This window comes from Onychomys torridus, chromosome 3 (assembly GCF_903995425.1).
Source record: "Onychomys torridus chromosome 3, mOncTor1.1, whole genome shotgun sequence".
Taxonomy (NCBI): Eukaryota; Metazoa; Chordata; class Mammalia; order Rodentia; family Cricetidae; genus Onychomys; species Onychomys torridus.
In genome coordinates, this window is record NC_050445.1 from 157,382,660 (window position 1) to 157,398,380 (window position 15,721).

General features: G+C 41.4%; 1 protein-coding gene across 1 annotated transcript in view; it reads right to left on the reverse strand.

Annotated features, from left to right (window-relative positions):
- Positions 1 to 15,721, reverse strand: part of Itpr2 (inositol 1,4,5-trisphosphate receptor type 2) — a 387,210-nt gene that overhangs the window by 110,056 nt on the left and 261,433 nt on the right. The window contains exons 43-45 of the mRNA XM_036181996.1: positions 13,931 to 14,041; positions 10,092 to 10,187; positions 6,984 to 7,106 (exon numbers count right to left, since the gene is read on the reverse strand). Of these exons, the coding sequence (XP_036037889.1) occupies positions 6,984 to 7,106; positions 10,092 to 10,187; positions 13,931 to 14,041 (330 nt within the window). The remainder of the gene's footprint in view (positions 1 to 6,983; positions 7,107 to 10,091; positions 10,188 to 13,930; positions 14,042 to 15,721) is intronic.

A 15,721-nucleotide genomic window follows, 5' to 3' on the forward strand; every position in this document is an offset into this window, starting at 1 on the left:
AGAGAGAGAGAAAACTCATGAGTACACATATGTGTGAGTTTCCTATTAATTAAATATCCAAGACAATACACATAAACAATTAAATGTGCAGAAACAATTGAATATGCATAAGCAATTAAACATGCATGAACAACTGAGTGTGCATAAACTATCAAACATATAAACAATTTAATATGCAGAAAATAATTTGGAAGTAATTCTATTAGTATGCATAGCATTTATTAGCTACTCCAATCAAATACTTGACAGGTAGCAAGTGAAGGAAGGAAGGAAAGATTTATTTTGGTTCATGGTTTGAGTATACAGTCCACATGTGGGGAAGGCATAGTGGCTGGAGCAGCTATAACAGCAGGAGCATGAGGCTGCTTGCTCACATTTGGATGGATCAAGAAACAGAGACAAGAGAGGATGTAGGGAAGGCTATCGAATCTCAAAGTCCACCCAGAAGACATCCACTTCCTCTAGCTAGACCTCACTTTCCACATGTTCTGCAACCTCGCCAAACAATACTGCCACCTGGAAACAGAATGTTCAGACACACAAACGTGTGTGAAACCCTTCACACCAAAGCACCATCTAGCACAAATTTAAATATGTGGTTTGGGTGAACACAACAAATGCAACAATGCTAAAACAATTTATCCAAGATGGAGGGGAGGCAGAAACCAGTTTTAAGTAGTAAAATCAACTGCAGGAGATGGCAGCCCATTGGCTCAAGTGAGAGAAAAGTGCTCAGCAAGAGGGAAAACAGTGCAAAGCCCTGTCGACACTGAGCTAAGTGAAAAGACTGCCAAAGAGTAGTCTATAAAATGAAAATAAACCATCAGTACCAGGTGAGTAAGATCCCTGACTGCCCAATGCAAGACACCAGTGGTCATGCTTAGTGCTTACATTACATAAAAAGACTCTCAACATACATGCCTGCTACAATGAGTGACTCCTCAGAATTCTCTGTGAGTATCTATTGCTGGGAGGCACCACACTTGGTGTGGGAATAGGAAAGAAAAGAGAAAATGTATCTCCTCAACATTAAAGGATGTTAATGTTATACTCTGACGACAGGTATTATTACTAATTTTGACCACAGTAACAATGATACTAGAACAAAACGTCTGTATCTGGATTTTAATTATTATACATAACCTTCCAGTCCCAACCCTGAGAGCAATGTCACTAGCTACCTCTTCACTCTTCGGCCATCCCCGTGTGCTTGACATTCAAGTGCCCACGGCTGGCCATCACATTACAGTGATGTCCACTTGATTTCCAAGACTGTAGCCTCTGTCACATAAAGGCCTAAGTGGACATGATGAAGATTCCTGTGCAGAGCCCCGAGAGCAATATCCTTCTCTAGAATCTATGCTGTCTTCTCACAGAAACAGATCTCTCTGCCTCAACCATCCTCTTCCCTCACTCCTGACTCCCAAGTACAAAATGTTTGATTTTTCCATTTCAACACGGTATCTTTAATCATGGCAGTTTCTCTATCTCCCTCTTCTTCCAGAATTTACCTCCTTGGGAATTTCTTGATTTATCTTGTCATCTCAGCAACTAGCATGATGCCTGACTTAGGAGGAGATCAATAACCACTACCTTGTGATAAATGAACCCCAAATGAACTGAATGGGACCCATATTCAAGTATTAGTAGCTGGCTGGTAGACCAGCTATATGGATGTCATTTTCTCCCTGTAGACACACTGAGCTCATGCCATTCAGAAGCCACTGAACCGCACCTTGTAAGGGTCCCCCTCCATTTCACGTGTTTTCATTTTTCTTCCTCAGATCCAGCTTCAGTTTCAAATCCTAGAGAAAGCCCTTCAGATGGCCCCATCTCCAGCAATCTCACTCTAAGCTTTACCACATGCTATTCCCTACCAGTACACGGCTGATACCATGGTCTGCTGTCATGTTTGTCTCTCCTCCACTGTTCCTAGTCAAAGGGCACATTGCCCCCACACTGATCTGTCATCACAACTGCATTGTGAGAGGGTGTCGAGGTGCCTGGCAGCCAGACAGCTTCACTCCAGCTATACAACTCAATGAATGAGGAATGTGGGTACTAGGTTCTACCTGTGGTAAGCTGTGGCTCCTGGCTGCTTTCAGCTTGGTTGGCCTACTCCATGTCTTTACATTTTTTAAAATAAGTTGCCAACTTTTAAAGATTAGATTTCACAATTTAAAAAAAAAAAAATACCAGTTCAAACATCTTTTGAAGTGCTGGAAGGAGTAGACTCTCAGGCCTGGGACCCCAACTACTGAGCTGGCAGAGGTGCACACCAGCTTCTTGCTCCAGAGGGGAGTGTCAGGCCACCCCTACCCCACATCTTCCCTGACCCAGTTCATTCACACACTTGTGAGCCTCAGGCTAGTCAGGATTCTGACCTTGATCTCTTCTCCAGAAGCTTCCACTCTCTACATTCCTGCACAGAGCTACCACAAACTCTGGATCAAAACTCAGAATGTGCCTTCGGAGATGAGTTAGAACTAGAACCTACCATCTCAGCTCAGTATGCTGGTACACACACGTAACCCAAGCAGTTGGAAACCTTAGGCAGGAAGACAGGCCCCAAACCAGCCAGGGATATGTAGTGAGACCTTATTTTTAAAAATTAAAGATCAAGAAAAACATCTTATCATCCATGTATGATGACAGTAAAGAACTATATGATTAAATACAAAAGTTGAATTCATTATGTGCTCAAAGAAACCCCAAGGGAGTGAGTGTCTAACAGATTTAAGGTGACATACAAAAAGGATACTAAAACACCAAAAGGCCAATGAATTGGAAAATAGATGTGATCAATATAATAGATGAATGGCTATGATCCTTAAATAAGAGTCTATAAGACAAAGGAGATCTGATAAAAGATAAATATACCTTCAAGTAATTCACAGGGGAAACACAAATGATCAAAAAAATGCACAGATAGAAGGTCTATTTTAGAAGCTCCTTAAAGCAGCAGTTCTCAACCTGTGGGTCATGACCCCTTTGAGAGTCAAATGACCCTTTCACAGGGGTCACCTAAGATCATCGGAAACACAGATATTTACATTACAATTAATAACTGTAGAAAAATTACAGTTATGAAGTAGTAATGAAAATAATTTTATTTTTGGGGTCTCCACAGCATGAGGAACTGTAGGAGTAAAGGGTTGCAGCGTTAGGAAGATGGGGAACCTCTGCAGAGGAAGTGACTACAAAGAGCTCTCCATTCTCATCTCATATACCGACAAAGGGAACAGAAGTCTGTGGGCTGAGAGCTGTGTCCCAGACACCATCAGTTCAGCAAAGACTTTTCTTCAAATGACACCAACTTTAGGGTTCATAAGTGCCATCAGACACCGTGAAGAGTAATTTTACAATGTGTATCAAGAGCCATAAAGTAGTTCTTGCAGCCCACTAATTAAACTTCTTGAAATTTACCCTAGGAAAACCATCAGCACAGTGGACAAAGATTAATGTTAATGTGTGTGGGTGTTAATCACAGCGTAATTTATAATATCAAATATATTAGAAACCTAAACACTTAACAATGAGGAGTAATTAAATAAATTATAGAACATTCAAATGATGCCTAATTATGCACACATTAAAATTACATGTTCAAAGGCCATTTATTGATTCAGGAAAATGCTCATGGAAACATTTAAAGCTTGCATGTTAGAAGATTTTCATGTAACTAATTAAAGTGACCACTAATCTGACTTTCCATTGACTTTCTAGTTAATGCATTTTCCTGCTCACAAAGTATCTAACATTTCTTCCTTTATTTATTTTATTTTGTTCTGTTATTTTGTGTTTTGAGAAAGAGTCTCATGCTGGCACCTAGGCTGGCCTGGAACTCACAGCAGTCCTCCTGCCTCAGTCTCCTGAGTTCTGGGACTGTAAAGGCATGAGCCATGATGCCTTGCCCTCTCTCTCTCTATCTTACTTCAGGTAGGAGTCAAATGAGGAGACTCAGACCATGACAAACAAATTGCTTGATGGAGCTAAAGAGGTGATGGGGATTAACATATGATGAGCATCTATGAAGGAGTGAGACATGTACTAGATGGCAGGTGGTAACTGCTTCACATGAAACCAGAAACAGAGAAGGGATGGGGAGGAAACAGACGATGAGACAGTAAGACCAGGGCACAGAAGAGACCTAGAGACAGGGAAGGCAGAAGCCAGACATGCCGCTGAGCAGTGAGGGAACTCACAGCACAGCAGCGCGGAATCAAAGCTGAAGAATTTCCCTGTGTGATGTATTAATAGTTTTATGTAGATTAGACAAGACACTTACAAGAATCATTATTTGTTTCTTGTAACACTGACCACAAGAAGGGCCCAGAGGGATGTCATTGTGGAAAAGCAGAACCATGTCCCTGCCATGAAAAGCATTAACAACAAAACCCGAAAGTCCGAGAGCACCAAAATAAACTGTCTGCATAAGAGATGAGGACAGTGAAGCAAGCAGGAAGCTGCAGCTTGCTTCTTAGATGACTGGGCTCTGCAGAGGCAGACTCCAATCTGCAAGGTCATCAGCTGCCTGAGTGCCTCTCCCACCTCAGAACCTGGATCCGGCCTGCACAGCTGCTGCTCCCCTTCTGAGGAACAGCTGGTCATCTCCTACTCACTTCATGTGCACCTCAGCGCAGGAGCTGTAGACACAGTAGGTTCACAGGGAACACAGCTGGCCGAGAAACCAAACGGCATCCCGGCCTAAAGCCAGCCGTAGGACCCACACATGGAAGAATCCAAAGAGCCCAATGTGGGTGAAAATTGCCAACGTCTGTCTCAAGGGAAACTAGTGGCATAATTAATTCCATGAGGAAACAACCCATGCTGACAAGGGAACAATTTCTTGTGCCACTGTAGGAAAGAAACAGATGGCTGTACCACCAGTTACACACACCAGCAGAATCAGAACTGCTCCTACAACCTCTCTGATTTCTAAAAGGGTCCTGTTTGGACTGAGATTAACCACAAGGCTAACGTGTTGGGCAGATCAGAACCCACTTCCTCCCTTACTCAGCCTGGTTCTTCTCCCTCCGGAAGTCTGGCTTCCTTTTGCAGCTATGCAGCATATCCTCACTGCTCTGCGAACTGCTGGAGGAAGTTCCATAAAAGCCCTCTACAGGACCCCAGCCATTTCCACATCTGTTGCTTCCCCGCTTCCTCTCTGCTGCTGCTTTGGCCCCTGATCACCCTTTGACTGCTTGAATTTCTACTCTTTGACCGTTTCTCTTCTCTCCAAGAACAGATTTGTTCTCCAGCTCAAATCCACCAATGTCAGTGACCTTTACACTGGCTTTGTTTCTCCTACTGTCCATTTGCCTTCTTTGCTTCTGTTTGGTTGTGCGTCCTCCTTCACCCTAAGACCAATGCTTGCACCTGCATTCTCTACTCTTAGGCTCCATCTACTAAAGCAGAACATAAATCTTGACTTCAGTGTATGGGTCGTCCACTCTCCTGCTGGTGTCTCGAGACTTCAAGGGTTGGGGGTTGATCTGGCTCAAACACCTGCAATTCTGTTGGTTCTCAGGCAAGTTTAGCCTGACTGTGGTGGGTTCATGTCCCCATGTACAGGGCCAGGCTGGATGCATGCAGCTGCTCACCCATGCTGAGGGGACAGCCTTCATCAGCTGGGAAAGACCAGCTCCCAGTGAAGAATCCTGTCAGGAAGGGCCACTGCTGCTTGCTCTGCCCTGATCTTCTCTGCCCCGCCCCCCCATGGTGTCATAGCCTCTGAGGCAACCCTTTGCCTCAGACACATACTATGTCACTGTGTTCCTGTGTTCCTCTGGTACGCCATAGGATTTTCTCAGCCTGGGAGTTATTTCCTTCTGTTCACATTCAAGTTCATTCTTACTCATTCTTTTTTTTTTTCCTAGCTTGAATCAACTTCTGTCACCTGACTTTTCTTTCTCTGAAATGGGACTTGCCCACATCCTGAATCTGTCTTTCCACTTCCTTCACTTGTCTCTGGCTTGGCTTTTTCCGTCTCCAGGCTGTAACTCAGTGGCCCTTGCCCTGTGAACTGACAGGCTATGAGAATCCTGCAACTCTCAAGGTGTCCACTATATCACAAAAGTGCAGCAACCCTGTGTTGGAACCTTTACAATCAGATTCCTTCCTTGAAGACTAAAAACACATTATTCAAGTTTATATCCAGTAGATGGTCATATAAAGGTAGAAGGACACAGGAAATGTCCAAAGAGCAACCTTTAAAACTAAATCTACTCAGAAACTGACCTTCCATCGATCAATATTTATTTAATCAACAGATAAGATGAATGGGGAAGCATACAGGAGAGACGAGGGATGGAAGGAAGTGGCTGGGAAGCTTGAGACATTTTCAAAGCCTGAACTTTATCCTTTCAAAATGATGGGGTCATTAGCAACAAGAGTCAAGTCAGCATGTACACATTTCAAGTTTTGCATTCCAAACTTACCTGTGTTAGGTGACGTAAATTTAAATTTGACTGTGTGCCTGGCATCCAGCTCATCAAACAATGCTTATCAAATATCGGTGCTTACAAGCATGGACATATCACTGAAGAAACTTCAGACCTAGCTTATACATGGTAGAAATCCAGTGGGAAACACTTATTGCAAACCTAATGACCTTTATTAAAAGCTTGTCAATCTATGACTGAAGGCCTGCACGCTCTCGGGAGTACCCTGGCTGAGTTGTAGAATATCCCTACCCCACACCCTGCCTCCTCAGCAGCCTGTCTTCCCTCTCCTGAGGCTCTGGTGTGAGACGCCTACTTCCTCCTGGCCCAGAAATTTTCTCCCAAGCCCCATTCTCTTGTCAGTGGCTCTCTAGCGGACCCTGAATTGCATAATCGGGCATTCTGAGGACTTACTATTTTCTCTAAGGAGGGCAGGTGCTGAGTAAATAAGAACATCAGACAGTAAAAATATAATAATCAGCCACCAACATAAGACACAGGACCGGGTAAGCAAGATATATATAGATAAAAATGTGGCACCTGATGGGCCAGAATGTAGATATTGTGTCCAACGTCCTTTGGAGAAACACCGTCATCCCCTCCCTCCTCATCCCCGTGGTCACATTCCAGTCCTTGGTTATAGGCATTCTTCATCACATCCACCTAGCAATAAACAATGAATAAATAAATAGTGAGAACGGGGTCTGAAAGGTGGCAGCAACATATCAAATTGTTTGTGAGCTACAACTTAAAACCAGGAAGCTTCATGACAGCCCCAAATGTGAAAGCTCTAAATAAACAAATACTGCATTTTCTCTCCTATGCAGACTCTAGATTTAAATGTGTGCCTATCTGTAGGATGTAAAGGTAGACGGGACTGTGAGAAGAGAGAGAGAGCTAACAGGAGGGGAAAGTGGGCACCACAGGGTAATGGAAGACATGTGAAATGAAGGCCGCAGGAATCTGAGGTAATTAGGGACCAGCAAAGGGGGCAGATGGCATGGCAATGTGGAGGGACTAAGAAAGAAGAAGTGGAATGGCCCATCTCTTCGCTTCTGCTGCCAACTAGGCACAGCCGAGAGTTATCTGAGGGACTGTCAACTGGGAGACAGCTTCCCTGAGACTGGCCTGTGGAGCCTTTTCTTGATTGCAAATTGGTGTGGGAGGGCCCGCCCACTGTGGCCTGCAACATCCCTAAGCAGGTCTGGCCTAGGCTGTGTAAGAAAGGACAATGAATGTGACCCTGGGCACAAGGCAGCCAGCAGCTGTCCTCTGTGGTTCCTGTCCTCTATCCTCTGACTTCCCTCATAATGGACTGACCTGGAAGGGTGAGCCGAATAAACCCTTTCCTCCCCAAGTGGCTTTTAGTCAGTGTTTTGTCACAGCAGGAGAAATCCAACTAGCACAACTAATTTGCAAAAATGCCATTATAAAACTAACAGTATATAGCAACAGAAAATAATTTTAAAATCGTCTTGAAAGCCACAGTTATTTCAATGAACATGGAATCATGTTGTGACAATGTTTCTGTCCACCTTCAACACTTCTGTTTCTTTGAACACTAGTACTCTGAAGTGTCCATGATTTAAGAGAATTTGGAATTGTGAGAAACATCCACTATTTATTGAACATTTAAGAGGGAGCTGGAGGCAGGGTGCTGGTCCCAGTACTGGGCACAGAGGAACCACAGTGGACAAGGAGACTGTCTCTGCTCAGGGTTGTACTATGCCCCATAGGGTCAGTAGTGCACTGTTGCTATGACAGGTCTGGCTGGCATCTAACTCAGTTTGAGGGTGGATCATGAAGGAGGGAGCAGAGGATAGAAAGGGGTGTTGGTGACCCAGGAGCCTCTTTTCAAAGTGAGTGCACAGTGCTTTGTCAAATAAACAAGTAATCAGAACCCCACATAACCAGAGGACAGGGCATTCATAGATTTCTTATTCTCCTGCTGTAGAGATGAGGCTTTCACTAAATAATGTGATGTCAAACTGTTTCTCACTCCATCTACCCTTCTTGACGCCATAGGACTTCCCTACAGCACCAGCAACATCACTGATGTGAGGGGACTTTGTCATGGGAGCACTGAGCAGTATGGTTTGAGCATGTTCTCTGGGACTCTGGCACCCATTACTTTTAAAGCACGCCTGAATGACATCATAGTTTGTGTGCCAGAAGGAAAAAGGGATAGAGCTTTTAATTTGTACCCCCTGAAGTTACAATCATGTCTCCCTCTTTCTCTGAGGCTAGGCATTATGTGACAGTTCATTCATAAGAACGATCTACAAAACACACAAACAAATATATCTGTGTTTTTGAAAAAGTACAAACAAAACTTGGGGGTGTGGTAAACATGCTCTTCAGACTGTCCTTGTATACAGTCATTCGTGGGCATCCCTGGGGAACTGGCTTCAGTACCTCCTGAGGATCCCAAGATCTGTGGATACTCAAGTCCTGCTCTAAACTAGAGCAGTCTGCATGTAAACTCTGTCCCTATACATACCCTCCGGCATACTCAAAACCATCTCCAGGTTCTTACACTATGTCATGTAATGTAAACATTGCATTGACAGAAAAAACAAACAAATAAGCATCTGTAGGTGTTGGTACAGTGTGCTTTTTAAGCCAAGATAATTCTTTTTTTTTTTTTTTTTTTTTTTTGGTGGTGGTGGTGGTGGTAGAGACAAAAGGCATTTGTATATAGTTAAGTACAGTGTGGGAATTTAGCTAAGAGAAGTGCTTCAATTGGATAAAACTGTGGTGATGTATTGTGTACCCTAATATAATTTGTCTGAAGGTCAGAGGACAGAACAAGCCACTAGATTAAACATAGATGCCAGGCAGTGGTGGCACACACCTTTAATCTTAGCACTCCAGAGGCAAAGATCTGTCTGGGTCTCTGTGAGTTCAAAGCCACCCTGGACTACATGAGATTGACTCAGTCTAGGAGAGAAACAGAGCCAGGCAGTGGTGGCACATGCCTTTAATTGTAGTACTTGGGAATCACACGGTTTTAATCCCAGCACTTGAGATCTCTTGCCTTTGCTTGGGAAGCACACACGCCTTTAATGGCTGGGTGGAGAAAGGTATATAAGGCATGAGAAGACAGGAACTAGAAGCCTTTTCGGCTGAGGAAGCTCTTTCAGGCTGAGGAGTTAGTGAGGTAAGAGGTGGTGGCTGAGGCTTGCTCTGCTTCTCTGATCTTTCAGCTTTCACCCCAATATCTGGTACCAAGTTTTTTATTAATAAGACCTTTTAACATTCCTGTTACATAAAACTAGCAAAATCTGGCTGGAGTGATGGATCAGAGTTAAATGAGCTTCCTGCTCTTGCAGAGGACCCCAGGTCAGTTCCCATTACCCATGTCCAGGCACTTGCAACAGCCTGTAACTTTGGCTCCTGGGAAATCTGACACACTTTTCTGGCCTCCAACAGCACTAGAACATATGTGACATACAGACACATAGACACACACACACACACACACACACATAAATAAAAACAGAAAAATAATTCCAAAATAAAACCTAGTGAATCCATAGGCCTGACTCCTATGGGCCTTCCCCAAGTACAGGCTGTGGTGCTCCAGCCAGCCCTGCTGGAGCAGCGAGAGATACAACCCTCACAGATAGCCTGGGCAAGTGCTCTTACCAGTTCCTTGGGTCTCATGTTGAAGAGGATTCTCTCTGCATTCTCACTGTCATGTCTGCTTTCCATAATGGCCAGCAAAAGCTTGGAGGCATTGTTCTGGGGACAAGGACTGGGTCAGAACACACACAAAGTCCACATCACAGATGAACAATTCCCTACACTTGTGTTGACTGAGATCACTGTTTTCTCAACCAGGTGAAATTTGAAACTTATTTATTTTGTCTTACTAACTGAAAATAGAATATTTTATTCCAATGTTGATATAAAATAAAAGCAACGAGTCATGAAAGATGGGGGATATTTTACAAGGATTTTTTTTCAAGACAGGGTTTCTCTGTGTAGCCCTGGCTGTCCTGGATCTCACTCTGTAGACCAGGTTGACCTCAAACTCACAGAGATCCTCCCGAGTACTGGGATTAAAGGTGTGCATCACCACTGCCTTCCCAATGGGGAATAGTTTAAAATTACAGATGTTTTAAATGGAAGACTGACTAGATACTATATAAAATAGAAATATATTTTCTTCCAATGCTTTTTAAGTTGGATTTCTATGATTACACTTTAATAAGACAATCAGAGGAATAGGAATCAGTGACATTTTATGGATATGGCATACATATAATTTAAAGAATTTAGTACAACCATTTTTAAAATGAAGTAATAATATTAGTAGCATATTGAAATTTTACATAGATTTGTGAATTATCAGTGAAAATTAATATATGAAGTTCTATATTCCTGAGTTAGAAATGTAAAGGTGATGTGCTAATAGCTCACTTCACATTTATCAACATTTTCTACTATTCTCTTAATAAAGAATGAAAGCGGTGTATGTCACCAGATGTTCCAATTTTGTTTATAAACATATTACTTCAAATACTGTTATTTATGATATCAAAGTACAAAGCAATTTTCAATCCTGAAGGGGTACCAGAGAGTCACCACCAAAGCCCTCTGTCCTTACATAGATAAAACCTTACTCAATACAGACTCCTCGTGTGTGTGTGTATGTGTATGTGTGTGTGTGTGTGTATTGGGGGGAGTTTAAAGACATGTCTAAGAGACTCAGAGTCCACGTGTTTTTAGAATGAAATAATAAGCTGAATCAGTGTTTGGTATCAGTGGACAAAGCACTGATTGATAAGATTGTATAAATTAACTCTGGTTAGATTTGGGTCTATGTTCTATCCAATGCTCCCAGACTGCCTAATGCTACCTTTAAAAGGACGTCTAATGATTCTGAATGTAACAAACGTGATGATAGGTCATGCCAATGCCACAGCCATCATGAAGGATTTCAGTGTAGGAATGTGATTCTATTTTATTTTCTGTTCCATTTTTGTATTTTACAAGCATTTTCAAACCCTACAATCCACTTTTATAACCTAGGTTCCAAACAATAGATGTTAAAATATGGCTTAGGGATTCGAGGAGATGATAACTCCATGAGCCACATGAACAGAACTCACAGAATTCAGAGTGACATCTTGGCATCATAGCATGTGTTCTCAAAGAAGTCACTCTCCCCAGGGCCAACAGAAAAGGGCTTTAAAAGGAAGCCTGTTCCTGAATGTCATTGTCAGTGTGGTGCTTTTAACCAATTTTCCTTCTCATACTTTGTGAGACTAGAAAGAAATCTTGCAAATGACATCCTGAAATCTGAAACAATTTGGAAGTACATGAGCCTGGATATACTGGAAAAACCCAACACAAGTACTCCTGATAACAGGATTTCCTCCCAGTAGAAGCTGGATTCTTTCTAGACAAAACACAAACATCCAACCTCTTAACAAATTTGCATTCACGAACCATTTACAAAGACAAAAATACAAAGTGAAGGAGGAGATAGGCATCTGAGAAATTCATTAAGCCATACATAAAATGAGTATATAAAGCATATTTAAAACTGTATTTTGTATAATATTACATTTAAATTATATTGTCACATGGTATATATTTATAGTGTTATATTATATTGAAGGTATATTACTAAAATTATGGATAATTAAGTCATCAAATACAAGAGTCAATGTCACTAAATAGTTTATTATTTAAAATTCCTCATCTCATGAACTTTCCTAAACTTGCCAACATTCTGCCTTACAGGTGCTCTCTTTTCCAGCAATAATATATATGAAATCTTTAGATTTAAAAAGTATACTCATTTCAGTGTTTAAGTATAAAACCATATTTACAGTATTTCAAGAGAAACGGACACATTTGTTGCTTTAGATGCACCCTGATGTATCTCACTGCCATATGTTTAAATAAATTGTGCTACTGAAATAAATAAAACTTAAATGATTCATTTTTAAAGTACTTTAATTTGAATACCTGGTATTTTGACTCATTATATCATCATTATTTAATTTTTTCAACTAAGATCTGGATTTGTAAATAACCTGTATGCCTACACTCTGTGTTATGTTGATGCTATTATTAACAAGCCGGATTTTAAAATATAGTCTTTAGACAAATGAAGAGCTTCAGAGGCAAAGGCAGAGGCCTCTGGGTGTTGTGCCTTCATGAATTACAGTTAAAGTTGAATTTAAGGGAGATGGCAAACTCTTTTCAGGGTCTCCAGTAGGGTGTCTATCACACATACACACACACACACACACACACACACACACACACACACACACCAGGTGCTCACCAACTGAAGAAAGCCAGGAAGGGCAGCCTGTCATGAAGGTGGACTGGAGTGTGGATGGGTATGTGTGGGGATATTAGATCTTACACACAGTATGGAGAAAAGCAGTAAAAACACAAATAGAGCCCAGAACACTATTCACAGTAGTGGATTTGTGTATAACCCACTGTATACAAACAGTGTTTTGGATTTTCCTTGGCCACTAACTGCACAAAGTTCAACCTAATTTTCTATCAAGTTGGATAGACCTGGCTTTAAAAAAAAAAAAAAAGTATGTGTTGAACTATGGGATGAGTTTTGTTTGTATGTGCTGTGCATGTGCATCTATGTATGTGGAGGCCAGAGGACAGCCTCAGTTGTTTCTTTGGTATGCCATCTGCCTTATTTTGTAATATAGGATGCCTCAATGGCCTACAGTTCACTGGTTAGTGGGCTATGTTGGCTGGCCAGAGATTCCCAGAGGTGTTCCTCTTCAGCACTATAATTAGAAGGGCATATCACCACAGTGGGCTTTTTCAGATGGTTTCTAGGGGCCAAACTTGAGTGCTGTATTTACTAAACTATTTCCTTTGTCTCTGGGTTTGTGTTTAGCCATCATAAACACTTAACACAACAATGTAGCCTTAAGTAACTTATCTAACTTGAATATAATTTCCTTGCTCATAAGATTTATGTAGATTGTTGTGGTTTTTTATTTATTTATCTATTTTCATTTGAACAAAAATATTTGAATACCCTTATGCTCCTAAGTTTTAATAGGTAGAATTTTCTGGTAGTGTATACCAGGCTCAAGATGAACACTATGATTAGGCGGTGGCTAGATACTAATGTAACACAGTAAGAAGGAAGAAAGACATTAAACTAAAATGCAACATTCCTTTATGCTATCTAATTGTGACCACTAGATGGAATTCTCAAGCCAGGGTATCCAACACCTTCCACTTTTGTCTAGAATGAAAAACAGGAAATTAAAACAGGAGAAGAGGTAAGGAGCTGCTTCAACATCTCTAGCATAGAACCTCACAATGACTGTGGCCTATGAGTAAATCACACTCTCCCTGGCTCAGTGAGTGCCTTGTGAGCTCGGTTTTCTCTCTTGTCAGTTCCTGAGTAGAGAAGGTGATGGTGTTTTGTACAATCACCTCTGAATGGGAGATGCACATAGAAAGTGCCAGGGTCACACTACCTTCAGCTGCAGCACCAAGTCCATTCTGTATTTGCCAAGAGGGTTGATGTCATTCAGAATCAAGGCAATGATGATGTCAATCCCGTTAGATTCATGAGTGGCAATACAGGTCTAGAAAAGGAGATATCTGTAAAATGACATGCTATTTCGACATAACACTAGAACAGAAGACTTGAAACTTTAAAATACCAGGTAGAGACAATGTTGAATATTTTAATTAGTTTTTTTGGGGTGGAGGATCTGTTAATCAACTGATACTGGTAAATGCCTCTGGGCACAGAATACTAACACATTGTGAAAAATACCTGTCTTTGACACAAAGAACTACAGAATTTCAAGGACAACTGGGTAAGTTAAAACTCTTCCAGTCACCAATACAAAAGGAGATCCTTGAACTGTGAATTTTAAGATACAGTAAATCCAGAACAGGAAAAGGGGACATGGTGTGTGAATTTCATGAAACTCAGAGCAAATGTGACTGTGTGTCCTGGGTGGTTGGAAAGCTCAAGGGATTCTTGAACTTGAGTGTTTGTGGAGGGATGTAATTGAGCAAAATAAAAAAAAAATACCTGAGAGAGCAATGTGCGTGCCCTGAGGGTGAAAGTCTACTGTGTAAGGATTTCAAGCTCCGTTTTATGGAAGCTGCATGAGGACTACTAAGCCATGAGGACTATTAAGCCATGAGACTACTAAGCCATGAGGACTATTAAGCCATGAGGACTACTAACTAAGCCACAGGAGTGACTTGAAAAACTGACACCCTGGTGAGTCACACAAGAAAGAACAGACCCAGCCAACAAGATGCTTGGCCTGGGCCTTGTGTCTCACACAAGGACATTTGTGTAGAGGAAAGGTATTCCTGTCCAACACTGACATTATGTTCTGAGACTTCTGCTCATAAAAATACCTGCCAAATGGACCTTCCATGCATTTTCAGAGCTTGGGGAATTGTCCAGGTAGGGCATATCATTTTATTATAAGTTTTTACTTGGAGAACTTCCTTGGTTTCAGTAAAGTACTTTCAAGACCCAATTGCATTCTATTACCACAAAGTAGAGAACATTCTGACAGCCTTTTCATAAAATGGAAAAGTAGTGAAAGAGATATATATATATCATATACATAATTTCTACCATAGAGAGAGTTTTATCAGCAGGGACAAACTCTGAATATGTGTATTTTGCATTGATTTTAAATCAGCAGTCAAGGATGTCTTTATCATTGTAGGAACCTAACATATAATCTTGAAGATACAAGAAAACCATCTACAAACTCTTTTAATGTCAAACACATTACCGAGAAGGAAGTAATACCCTCATATGATCAACATATTTCCATCATATGAGCCCACAGAAGAATGTATATCATGTTTGTGTTCAAATGTGTATGTGCACACAGGCAAAGTATGGGTGAGGACGGTCACAGAATCTGCATTAGGAAAGCTGACCTTTTTCACATTTCCTTTCTACACCAACCACTGATGCTTAGTGTCAATCACATCTTTAAATTTTATGTCCAGAAATGACTGACATGGAGACTCTACCCCTGAACCCTGCCTATGCTTGCAGCTCCAAGATGCTTTGTAGATGCTAAACAATTGTCAAATGTCAGATGACATCATCCCCTTTACTTCCTTACATGTTCCATCTTCTCCCATAATATCCTTAGAGCAGAGCAAGGTATTCTGGGAGACAAACATGAATGTTGAGTGTGTCACACATGCATATGTGCATGCACCAACATCAAAAGGCTGACAAAGTCATCTGTTTTTCTGCAGCTAAAACACTAAGA